Below are 13,078 nucleotides of genomic sequence, written 5' to 3'. Positions count from 1 at the left end.
ATTTTTTTTGTTTCGTTTAGAGTCTGAGAATTTGTGTTACTATAAATCTGGAATTCAGTCCTAAAGAAAAATCATCAAAACAAAAATATCCACTAGATCGTCAATCTGCTGACAAAATCTATCAGACTCCCCACTTAAACTTTAACATTGCCTGAGAGAAGAAGAGACAAAAAGATGGAGAAAAGCAAGAATAAAGGAGAAAAAAAAAAAGAAGAAAGTATGAAATACCAGGATGGAGTGAAGCAAGGAAGTCAGAAAGAGGAATGAAAGAACGAAAAAGCAAAAAACAGGGAGAGGAAAATGAGTTGTTCATACCTGACTGCTTCTGTAATATAAAATCCAATTTGGAGAGGCATAGACGTGAGGCGGGGGGTGGGGGTGGTGGAGGATGAGATAAGGTGGGGTCTTTTTTCCCTGCCGTACCCTTGTCCCATCTTACACAGTGCATGGTTATGTACACACACACACACACACACACACACACACACACACACCCCCACACAAACACACACACACACTCACCCGTACCAGCGCACACGTAGTCCGTCATCAGCTCGCCAAACACTAAATAATGAACAATACGGAGGCTGTCCCAGCATGATAAGTGACTGCCCTATCCTTCCCATTAGTGCCACCCGCCAGAATTAATGATAATTATGTCACGTCCCTTCCCGCACTTTTATTGAATTCTTATCTCTGAATAGAAGAAGAAAGTTGGCGTCAGACTGAGAGGACAGGAACGGGTTTAAAAGGAGATACTGCGGTGACAAAGTCGGGGCCCAAATAAGAATATCTTGCGTTAAATTATTTAATTTTGAAAGGAAAAGTTGCGATATGGAAAAAAAAAAGAAGAGAGAAAAAAAGAAAAGAAAAATAGAGTAAGTTTAATAAGCAATCAGACGGCCTGGAGTCAGGGAGTTGTGACCGTGGCTGATAAAGGCTGAAGCCCTCTTAGAACTCTCAGAAAGGTGCATAATTCACTCCTGCGCTGGCACTGAGACACGGCAAAGTTTCTCCGACGGACTGCGTCACGTCGTAGTTAATCCCTGCAGTTGGGGAGAAAAAAAAAAAGCGCGGTGCAACCTGGAGAAGTCGCTCGTCATTCAGAGGGCTCACAATTTAGTCATCAACTGACCTAGGAAGTTTGTTTTCAAGATGGATTACTGCCAGTTTCTCCAAGATGTTCTGAAACAGCCTCCGTGCAGGCGTGTTGAACTGATTTCAGGGGCAAAAGATGGTCAAACACAAAACTCCTTTATGGGCCAATTCACTTTGTAATTTTGAATTCTGTAATCATAAAATCATAAAATAAACAATGAACACAGTTTTTAAATCGTTCCACACCAGAATAAAACTACAATTTATCGTTTATGTACAATTTAATAAAAAGTAATTTTACAAATGAAAACATTTCACCTCGTGTATGTTGAAATGTGTGCGTGCAGAAAATCTCGTACTACTAAATCCGAAAGGTGTTCAGTTGTGTTTGGATCTGATGTCTTGGGCCTCGACAGACAGTTCGTAAACTGTATTAACACAAAAATAAGCAGGAAGTTCACAGCGTGTGTCAGACTGTGGCGTCTGAATGAATGGTTGACTGGTCTTTTGGACCCACTTATTCATGCTGTCGGTGCTAATTTCAAATCCCACTGCATAGTTTGAGAAGATTCTTAATCTGATCAAGTGAAATATTTATGACCTTTCACTTGTGGTTAACAAGTGCTAATTGCAGCATCACTTTTCTTATTCTCGACTGGCACAAGTGGAATATAGCGTCACTTGCACCTTGAGGTGTGGAATTTTCTTGTTTGTCAGACGCTCCTGTGATCAGATTTCAAAGCAGCTTGGACCTTGTGCTCTGACCTGCCTCATCAACAAGGCATTTCCATTTGCAGATGTAACTTTTTCTTCTTCTTCTTCTTTTTTTTTTTCCACTTCGCACCTTTCGGAGTTCACACCACAGACTAAAGATGTCTGAATCTCAGGGGATCAGCAGATTCAGAAATACGCCCACCAGCCTGTCTGACACCAACAACCAGGCCACAGCCAAAGTCACAGAGAGAGTATTTCTCTCAATTCTGATGTTTGATGTGTGCATTAACCGAAGCCTGACCCGTGTAGAGCTTCGAAAACAAGTCTGACCCTGCGCCGACAGGCACTAACTCACGAGCCGTCATCAAATGGTGTTAAAAAGAAATATAGACTTGAAGGAGGAAATTACAAGACAGTGAACGTTAGACTGTGTACTTGATAAAATTCATCTATCATCGGTGTGGACCCTCGTTATATTTTTCAAATCGACCATTAATGCTATAAAAGTGATGACAGAGCAGGGAGAGTATAAGATGCTTTTAAGAGTCTGATTAGGGTAAGCATTTATGCGCACACACTTGCAGACGCAGAACCACGGATAATGAGCGAGTGTGTAAAGTGCTCTTTGACAACTCCAGTAGGGAAGGTAATGAGTGTGCGATAATACACTCAAACAAGAACTTAATGAGGCACAGGTAAGGAGTCTTGCTGCAGACGCACGGCACGCAACAATGAGGAATCCTCGCATGCCCCCCACACTGCGATCCGACATAAAGCATGCACACGGTACTTTTAATCCGTGTTGCATTCTGATCAATAGCTGCGCAACGACCTGAAAGCGACGTCCCCTGAAAAACATATGCATGATTTAATGCCACGCTGTTCAATAATGCATCAGTCAGTAAAGGATATCCAGATATCCTAGTAATGTTTCTCATTAATGGCACATTATGCCAATGTAATAATTATTTCATCTATTACTTGCAAATACCACAAGAAAAAAAAAAAAGTCACTTAGAATTCCTTCAAACATACAGTGTGACTTTTAGTGCAATGCTGTTGATTCGTGAGGGAGAACTCGCGCGTCAAACACAATATTCCAGTTTAGACGTAAGCGGGGTAAACAACAACAGGTGTGCGCGTTGGCGGCGGCGTACCGGGTGGGGGCGGGAAACGAGCTGCATATGTCTACGATTTGTGTCAGAAAATTCCACCGTGCCTCGCTCAATTTAATCTCATCAACAAATACCATCTTCACAGATATCCAGCTATTTGGTTCAGGCTTCTGAGCAGGTCTGAGAGAATCCACTTAATTGGGTAAAAGGCAGCGGCATACGGCCCGCCACTCACTCGGAGTTTACCCTACTTACTGGAGGATTGAGGCAGGCTGGAGAAGAAAGCCTTGAGGCGACCGGCAAGCCACTCCATGCTCTCGTGAAGGTTGGCCAGCGCCTTCAGGTCACTGACGTCACGCAGGATCTCATTCTGGGGGATTAACTTGTCTCCGAGGTTCCCCGTCAGCACCTCCGACTCCTTCGCGAAAGCCGCCCTGGATGACGGGAGAAGGGATGCGAGAGTTTGCGTCGTTAGGATGACAGACACGCTGTATTGTTGGCGAAGGAAAACATAATCTGAACATCATTCAAGCAGCAAACATCTTTTATGAAGGGAAATGTCTGTTGTGTACAAGGTGGGAAAGGCAATATAGCTCGGGGTGAGCAAAGAGCCTCTAAACGGGCCGCGGTATTACATTCTTCACACAATTTACCAGCATTTCTGGTACTTTTGAAACCCAAAGGTGTGGTCTGCAGGGACAGAGTGGCTTTGATAAAAGCTATAAGCAAAGCCAATTTTTTTTACTTCAGGTTAAAACATAATGGCTTGTTGGATGGAAGAGATGTGCATATGTGTGTTTCTCTTGTTTTCAAATGAAAAGAGGTCCAATTATATAATTGCAGCCGATGTGGAGGTGAATTATTTCCTCGACATTTGTGGTGACACACCATGTAGGGAGGGAAGAATGTCACTAAGTTGAGAACTAAACATAAAAAGGAGAAAAGTTTCATCATTTCGAGAGCAAAATCAGATCAAACTAAGAGAGCCGCTACTCAACAGTTGGTAGGAGAGAAAAACAACAGGTGACGAGGAACATTTAGAAAGAGAAAACAAGCAGACGGCAGAGATTTACAGAGAAGCAAAAACAAAGACATAAAGACGCGCTATATGTACCAGCGTTTGTGACCGAGGGAGGATACTTGGCTTTGAGAGCTTGGCAGGAAAGATGGGGTGTGAGTTGGTGGGGGGGTGGGGGGGTAAAGTTGGATAAGTGGAGATCAACACCACAGTGCAGAAAGCACATGGCATGCGGACTGGCCTCCAGAGTCCCCAGGATACCCACAAGATCAAGATCCTTTGAAGAGCAGATGGGTTAAAAACACACATACTCGCAGGCATGTGCGGCTCATTAATGAGGCTTTATTAAAGCGCCGGGTTGAGAGTTGTGCAGAAGCTAATCCCCTTTTCATAGTGATGAAAACATCTATGGCTCTCAAATCAAACAGCCTCATGGCCTCCCTCTTGCTATCTCTCCTGCTGCTGCGTGTGTGTGTGTGTGTGTGTGTGTGTGTGTGTGTGTGTGTGTGTGTGTGTGTGTGTGTGTGTGTGTGTGTGTGTGTGTGTGTGTGTGTGTGTGTGTGTGTGTGTGTGTGTGTGTGTGTGTGTGTGTGTGTGTGTGTGTGTGTGTGTGTGTGTGTGTGTGGGAAAGCGAGAGAGCGCGCACAACAGATTGACTTTCTTTGGCCACATAACCAATTTATTTATTTACTTTACTATTCCGCTCCAATGAGCTCCAGTGTTCCCTGAAGAGGGTGCACATTCAAAGGCAATTTCGATAAGGCTGACCCCCCTCCCCTCCCCTCCCTCCTCGTCCTAGGCTCAGTCTGCTCCCCTTATATTCTCCTATTTTGTTCTTCCCTCATTTCCTCACTTCCCTCAGATAGACGGCGTTTAAAAGAACAATCATGACTTCCTTTATGGGTGCATCTTAACAAGAGAAGGTTCAATAATATGGGGGGGGGGGGGGGGGGCTAAAAAACACAGGCAGGAAGGATTATGTGGGTGATTGCTCAAGTGTGGCTCTGTATCTCTACCTCTGATTATGCCTGTGTAGTGAGCCGGGCTGTGTGCTTCCAAACTTGTTTGAGTGTTTTTTTTTTACCATGCAAAAATGTGTAAATTATACAGCACATGAATGAGTGTGCAAGCACACAGCTGTCTCTGTGTTTGGTGTGTACCTGGTAAAGTCCTCTTCATCCTCCCTCTTCTGCCGGGTCTGTCTGGGTTGGGTCATGTTGGCCCAGTTTGGAAGAGACTGGAGCAATCGGCTGATGTCCTCATCTTTAGACCAGGAGGCACTGATGGTCAGCTTCTCCTCGCACTGGACTATACCCCTGGAGACACACAAACACACACACACACACACAGGAGATTTGGCATGCATGCAAGAAAGAGACTTTATTTCGGAACTCTCGATTTAATGCTTTATCGTCTTCCCACCGATTGCAGCCGTATTCAATTGGGAGCAACATTTTTAATGCAACGGCACCTTTAAAGAACTTTTATTAAAGTACCATAAAATGCAAATGTATAAATAATAAACAACATACAAAAGAATAAAAAGAGCATTAGACCAAATCAGCTGACCTGACATTTCCCAGCACGTGTCATTTAATTTCTAAACTTTCAGTGTTACTATCAGTTTATGCGATATAATGAGCTGCTTTATTGTTCAATTACTCAAGTAACTGAGCTGTGCACTTTCACAATTTTCCAAGAAATGAAATCTTAAGACTGCGAGAATACTCTGGCAGTCATCATTATTTACTGGTTTCACTATATGTGCATTTGTCTCGCGCCGTCCCCGGAGACAAATACTTTAAATAGGGACAAATGAGGACGAGATAGCATCTGTTCTTATCAGAATCTCTGTTTCTGAGAAGCTGCTGCTGCTTCCAGAGCCTCGCAGCAGAAAGAGCATTGTGTAGTGTGAATTTTTATGTACCGATGAATAGCAGCATTGTGTAAGTAGTTGTTTGTAGATGTTGTTCACAAGTATCTGAACCAACAAAACAATCTGCAGGGAGGACAATGAGGCCAAGTATCGTTAGGCATCTGCTTTGTTTGCAGGTTCCTCGGTCAGAGAAACAGCTTAGTTTAGCAATTAATACTGCACTGATACCTCGTGCAGAGGACACCAAAGATCCTGGACTTCACATGGAAAACTTGTAAGTAAAAGAGGCAGCCGGGGGCTGAGGGAGACCGAGGCTTGTTCATGTGTAAATGCACACAGCAAAAGCGCACCGTGCACAAACCCACACACACTTCATCACTCGGGGGGCCCTGGTGCGACTGAGGCTGACCTGTGACAGAGTCCAGATGGACTCCCAGCAGTCCATCAGTCCCCTCTTGCATCCCCTGCCCCGTTCATCACTTCTTCTTTCATCCCTGCCTCCTCCTTACCTTGCCAGGTGTTACAGAGTCCCAGGGGTGTTCAGATAAACAGTATTTCATAGCACAAACAAAAAAAAAAGATCCTGGTTTATGATCACAATAATGCTATTCATTCTATTTGAGCTAATAATGCAGGAGTGGGTAAAGCACTCAGTTGGATTTATTTTCTACAACAATCCACTAAAACTTGGGTGAAATTTGGAATCGTAAATTGATCCTACATGTTGACTGTGTGTGAGTGATGGTCTGTCGCTGCGTTTACCCCGTGATGAAGTGCCAACTTGTCTAGGTTGTACGCCGTCGTTCGCCTACGGTCAGCGGGGATCGGCTCCACCTCGCCCCGACCTCAACTTGTGGAATAAACCGCGTATAACAGACTGCTGACTGGCAAGTGCACCACCCTCTCCTGTCTCTTACCTGTAGGCTGTGTTACAGATTTCCTTGTACTCTTTAAGCTTGTCGCACACCATCTCCAGGAACTGGTTGGAGTAGGCGCTCAGGTCCTGCATCAGGTTCATTAGATCCTGGATGGACTTCTCCACCACCACTGTGCTCTAGAGAAAGAATGAAAAAAAAAAAAGCGGTGAGGGATGGATTCAGGGATTTTATCAACATGAGCTTTTAAGAAAGGTAAAGAGAGGTATAGAAATGGACAGAGAATCTGAATGTGGACTGGATTTTACGCAAGTGTCGGGTCAGATCAAGGCTGCCGTGCCGTCGATGATGTCTCTAACTTCACTTGTCTGTCTGTCACCTGCGGCTGGACTGATGACTGGCCCAAGTACTTGTCAGAAGTCTTAACACTATTAGCGGAATGGATGATTCTTTGTGTGAGCGTGAATCACTGTGAGTGCACATATTCGTGTGTGTGTGTGTGTGTGTGAGTTTTGAACTTCTGTGTTGTCTGTGTGTGTGTGTGTTCCCGGCTTAAAACGAGTGTGTGTGCATTTGTCACGGTGCACCCATCACCAGGAGCCACGGCAGGGCTGTGACAGCAGCCATTACAGATTAGCCACTCCTGCGTGACTAATAGCTGGCCCGGGAACAGCAGAGCAGCTTCATATCCCCAGACGCACTCGCACAGGCAGGCACACCGCAAACTTTTCAAAACACACACCTTTGAGCAATTCCAGAGCTGTTAAATAAGATTACAACTCGGTGTGTTCCAGTTTGCCTGTTCCCAGCACTTAACCAATTTGACCCCACCCCCACCTCTAATAATAGTGATGACTTACTGTTAGACTGGCGACAACCTTGATCTACCAGTAACTACCAGTGCGAGAGTAATCCCATACAGGGATACAAGGTGAGGCAATCTTGAAAATGATTTCTATTCAGCTCACTGCGCTGCCTTTGTAAACTTAATGTAGAGTTACAGTGTCTGGGTGTGAAATGGAAAAATTAATAGCTTTGTCAAAGATTAATAAAATGGAAATGGACTTTAGCACTGGAGGTGCAAACAGCTGCAGGAGTATTAGGTTGCTTTTTAATGCTGTCGACTAAACTCAAGTAGAAAATACAACAGTGCACGCAAGAAGATAATCATCTCCACAGTCGGCTTCCATTTAATCCAACAAACAGTTATAAACTTAGATATGCGGTGAGCTGTGATATCAATGAAGTTCCTGACGCTCAGAGAATCTCAGGTAACATGGAGAAAACTGTGCACTGCTAGGATGATCTCAATCTTTTTGCATGAATAATACATTTTAGAATGAGCTTCAACAGAGAGCAGGCTGTAAGGACTGTAGGGGGCAGTAGTGACTGCAAATGATCATGAGACTATTTGGAGAGATTGTGGATGAATGATAATGATATTAAATATCCCATATTATACAGTTTGTCAACAATTTCACACAGTTGTCAGAGGTCCAACAATATTGTATTGAAAGTGTATTTCTCCAAATCCTGCTACGGTATTGAATTTCAGTATAAAAGTCTCTCGACTGAGCTGAAACGCCGTTTAAGAGCATTTACAATGAAGTTTGTCATGTCATACCTTCTGTGAGTCTTATTTTGATATATGCTGCTACTGACAGCAACGACGGCTACTATTACGGTGTTTCACATTATGCTGAATTTATTCACCATATCAGTAATATTTGTACGTTTTTTTTCTACCTGTGGGAGGGTCAATGAGTATCCACTACCTTCATGACATCGTGAAGGGAAAACCTCTGAGCACACATTTGCTGAAAGGTATTGGGAAATGGAGACACGTATTACGGTTAGAAAACCATTATAAAGAAAATTTTGCATAATATGGGACCTTTAATGCCATAATTTCTGGTCTATAAGCCGCTACTATTTTCACACGCTTTGAACCCTGCAGCTTAAACAATGATGCGGCTAATTTAAGGATTTGTACGGGTCAATGAGCTCAATGCCCTCAATGCATGGGTTCAGGTGCATCACCCAACTCAAAGCTTCTTTTTTTTTTTTTTTTGGTGGGTGCGGCTTATATTCAGGTGTACTCAATAGTCCGGAAATTACGGTAGTTATTTCTGTGTTTCAGCTTCATCTTCACAAAAACAACAGACGCTTCACTGAGGAAAGTAATAATCCATAGCACTGCCCATAGCCACGGAGCGCTAACCAGGGCCTTGTTTCTGCCAAGGGGAGCAGCTTTCACTGTCCACGCCTGGCTCCCTGTCAGCCTGCCAGGGCAGGAGGAGTCAGGCAGACCCCGCAGGAGTGATAAGTGTGGGTGAAGTTTAGTCAGCGTGCAGCAACACCGCTGTGACGGCTAATCATACTGTAACTGTTTCCTGAGAAGACAGGAGTATCTGTGAAAACGATTCATATCTGTCACAGTGACTCTGGTGATAATGCAGCGATAATTAGATGCCACTTTGGTGATTTATTTTTTTTTCTTTCTCCGGGGAGGTCTGGTATTGAGGTCAGCACTGCTGAGGCCGATCAGTTCAGAGAGACTACCGCAGAGGGCCTGACAATAAATAAGTAGAAATGGGGTGCATCAGGGTGCTCTACTTGACTTATGAAGAACTACATTTTCCACTATAACAGTATTTTGAGGGCAGTTATACATAATATACAAACAAAGAACTCGAAGTGACTGACTTATCTCACGAAAACAGCAAATGTAAAGGATAGAAATTAATTCCTAAATCCTAGAGATGACAATGGTGGCGGTGGTTGGGGTTTTTTCAGGTACTCCGGCTCAATCTTACAATCCAGAATCATGTGTTTGAGTTCATTGGCGGTACTAAATTGCAATCGTGTGTATGTGTGTGTGAGCGTTTGCCCCGGAGGAACTGTGAGAACTTGGATTTGGCTCCCTGCAACCCGGAGTCTGATTAAAGAGGTAGAGGAGGTGCATGGACAGAAAATATGGTGAAAACCTTGACGTCCACCCCACGGTCACAACAATGTACTCCACTCTTTTTGTCCCTGCACTGAGGACACAGAGCTCGACAGCGGGCCAAAGCCAGTGAATGGAAAAGAGTAAACAATGGATACCCGATCCATTACTCCTGCTCTAACAAATGCTCTTGCACTCAGCTCCCTTGTCTAATTCTGCTCATTTAACACAGCCATTTGTCTTAGGCAGCAGCAATCATTAAAAAGTAATCAAGGGACAGATTGAGAAAGGGAGGGCTTTGACACAGAGTGAGAGCAGTCGGTAAAGCAAGTTCTGCAACGTCTCCTCTGTCTAACTTGACTGTTACATAGGCAATGACGTGCCGTGGAGGTGACTATGTACGTCTGTTTTACTTTCTCTTTTGAATGTTTTAAGCATAAAGGTCAAGAGGCTGCGAAATAATGTAGAAAACACCCATAATTCTCACGTTATTCCACTTCCTGGGATTCTATTACCCCGGAACTGTGCTTGCTTGCACTTTGCATTCACTCTTGTACATTACAACATCAACACATACTCATCATGGAAAATTAGACTTGCGGATCTCGCAAATGGATCTCGGAATTCGCCGGAGTAAACTGCTGCTATAAAATGAAGGCCACGACCATCACAGTTTAATGCCGGCGGCGAGGCAGAGCCGGCACTCAGACCGGCGCCTCGGTGGAAAGAAATCTCTTAATGCATGGTCATCACTCCAGAAATCACCCCGGCTTGGTGTTGAAAGTAGTTATTTCCTTTGCTGGAGTGAGTGAAATACTCAACGTGGTAAATGCCGTTACTACACTAAGAGAACAGCTTGACTCCTCGCTGTGGCCGACGGTACACAGAAATGTGTTTTATTTAGTCATTAGAACTAACCAATCACAAGCTGTGTGAATAACAACTTCATGAGATCTCTGTAATCTATTTTTGTGGAATTTCTGCGAAGGCCTTGGGTTCAACTCGGAAACAGATCATGGATTTCCCAATTAAAATGGTGGGGTTCCCCCCCCTCACGGTTGTGCAGGGGTCAGAGTGTTTAACCCCATGCACTCTTGTCACTTCAGACACACACACACACACACACACACACACACACACACTCAGACACGTACACTTTGACCCCAAATCGCTCACTCGTGTAATGCTTCACGCCGTTCACATGTGCGAGCTCGGGGTTGCCCAAATAATACACACTCAGCAGTGTGTGCAATCAGCCGCGCGCGCCCACGTACCATGGAGAACACATGCGGAGATAACCCCCCCCCCCCCCACACACACACACACACACACACACACACACACACACACACACACACACACACACACACACACTCTCCTGGGTGAGGAGGAGCCGGGCACGAGTGGGACATTGTCTTGACAGATCATTCATCAACGTCAGAGCAGAGCCATTCGCCGAAGGCTCTCCTGACACACACCGGATGGCCCTTATGCTCGTGCCCATTCAAGCGCAGCACATGTTTCTTTGTATTTGCGAATGCATGAAAAGTGGATCTGTATGCAAGTTTGCTTAAACTCTTGACAAACTCAGCGGTGTGCCTTTGTCTTCCGGTGTGTGAATGCTGAAACTATATAAGCTCTTCCAGACAGCCCTATGCCTCAATTTTAAAATCCAGTCCTGATTTGTCTGTAAAGGTTCTATTTCTTGACTTCCAGGAATTAAAAATTTAGCATTTGACTTTTTGAATTTCTGCTTTTAATGTGATGCAAGCCCACTTTGTCACACACATACCCACATGAACACACCTTATACACGATTTAGAGGCACTCGTCTTTCTTAAATCTTTATGGGCAAGGGACCTTATGTGGTATGCTCCTAAATTTGAGGTTTTTTTTTTTTTTTAACAGATATCTAACTAAATTTTATGCTCATTTTTGAGATCAGAGCTGCTGCTTGTTTCCTCCTGTCACTCTGGAAAGGCATCAATTCTTTCCATTCGGTTCATGTCATTGATGCATTTAAATCAAAACTATAACCAATTATAATAATCCATGCTTGAGCAGAGCGTTGTTCAAATCAATCAAGTGAAAGTTGTCAAACATATGCTCACGACTTGTAATAAGTCATATTAAGGGAACCTTTCATAGAAAACACAGTAGGACAGCGGTACCCACCAGCAAATAGCTCATCTTAAACAGGTCGTACATACAGGTGACCTACTGTACGTGTTACTTTTGGTGAATGTAATGCACTTCCATGTGTAAAAGGAACATAAGGGTGTTTTAAATCGACTGTGAAACCTTCTGACATAACATTCTGGACTGGATTGTAGTATTTCAATATGAATGCCCTATAAAGGTCTATTAAAACATAGGAAAACTATATCCACTGATGGAAATACGGACAAACAATAACAATAAGCAAAAAGTAGACTTTTATCAAACTTAAACTCCAGAAACTAAATTGTTTATATTATCTAAATCAGGGGTGTTGAACTAGAGGTCCAATCCAACTCTACGTAGTGGGTAATATTAATTTGACTCTATAAACAAATTGAAATCCAAGAGTTTGTTTGCATTTGAACAAATGGCGTAGTTGGTATCGACTATATTGTTTCTGCTTCAGATCAGTTGATGTTAGAAAGGAAGTGTAGGTGATCCCCTGATCTAAACTCATTAGTTGCCTTTCTATAATCACTTTTTTGTCAAGTGATTGAATTCTTTCCCATTAGGATCAGATTGTCCCGTTTACATGAACACTGAGTAAAGTCATCAGAACGTTTATATGCACTGTGACGTTTGCTGTTTGTGACATGCGCGCAGAATCCCATTATCTTAGTTGAAAATATATTCAGGAAAAAACGAGCACGGGTTGCTTTTTTGCGTGATGACGCACGGATTACTCCGCTACCTTTCCCGCCTTGCGGCATGTGTCCGAGGTCACATGAAGTGGGTAGAACTGATGTCACAGACACGCACGCGAAGCTCCGACTTTAGGAAGTTACCTGATGTGTCATCTACATGGACTGTGATCGGATCAAAAACGGGACTAAACCAATCCCTACAATCCGACTGTAATTTCAATCAGATGGTGCTAATGGTGTTCATATGGCGCAAAATTGGTCGGGTCGGCGTTTGGGCTGAATATTTTTGGTCCATGTAAGCACAATTATTGAAACCATATAGTGTCTGTTGCTATAAACACGTTTTCAGTTCAATATGTAGCCTGAAAGACTGACTCGAAAGATTCTGATTAAACCTGATATTCAAACCGTTGAGTGTTTCAATCTGCAGGAGCAGCTTATTGTGATTATCCAGAGGTGTTACAAAGCGATGCTCATATTATCCCATAAATAATGTTTTACTGACTACAGACAGCAGTGTTGTGTTGAAACCCGTTTCCCCCAGTGTTAAGAGCTCAGAGTCAATAATTTA

General features: G+C 43.5%; 1 protein-coding gene across 1 annotated transcript in view; it reads right to left on the bottom strand.

Moving 5' to 3' along the window:
- Positions 1-13,078, bottom strand: part of exoc4 (exocyst complex component 4) — a 118,356-nt gene that overhangs the window by 24,956 nt on the left and 80,322 nt on the right. Inside the window, exons 14-16 of the mRNA XM_080492038.1 lie at positions 6,739-6,875; positions 5,106-5,261; positions 3,183-3,361 (exon numbers count right to left, since the gene is read on the bottom strand). Of these exons, the coding sequence (XP_080348164.1) occupies positions 3,183-3,361; positions 5,106-5,261; positions 6,739-6,875 (472 nt within the window). The remainder of the gene's footprint in view (positions 1-3,182; positions 3,362-5,105; positions 5,262-6,738; positions 6,876-13,078) is intronic.

The sequence above is a fragment of the Lipophrys pholis genome, assembly GCF_963383615.2.
Source record: "Lipophrys pholis genome assembly, chromosome: 22".
Lineage (NCBI taxonomy): Eukaryota > Metazoa > Chordata > Actinopteri > Blenniiformes > Blenniidae > Lipophrys > Lipophrys pholis.
This window is presented reverse-complemented; position numbering and strand designations above follow the sequence as displayed.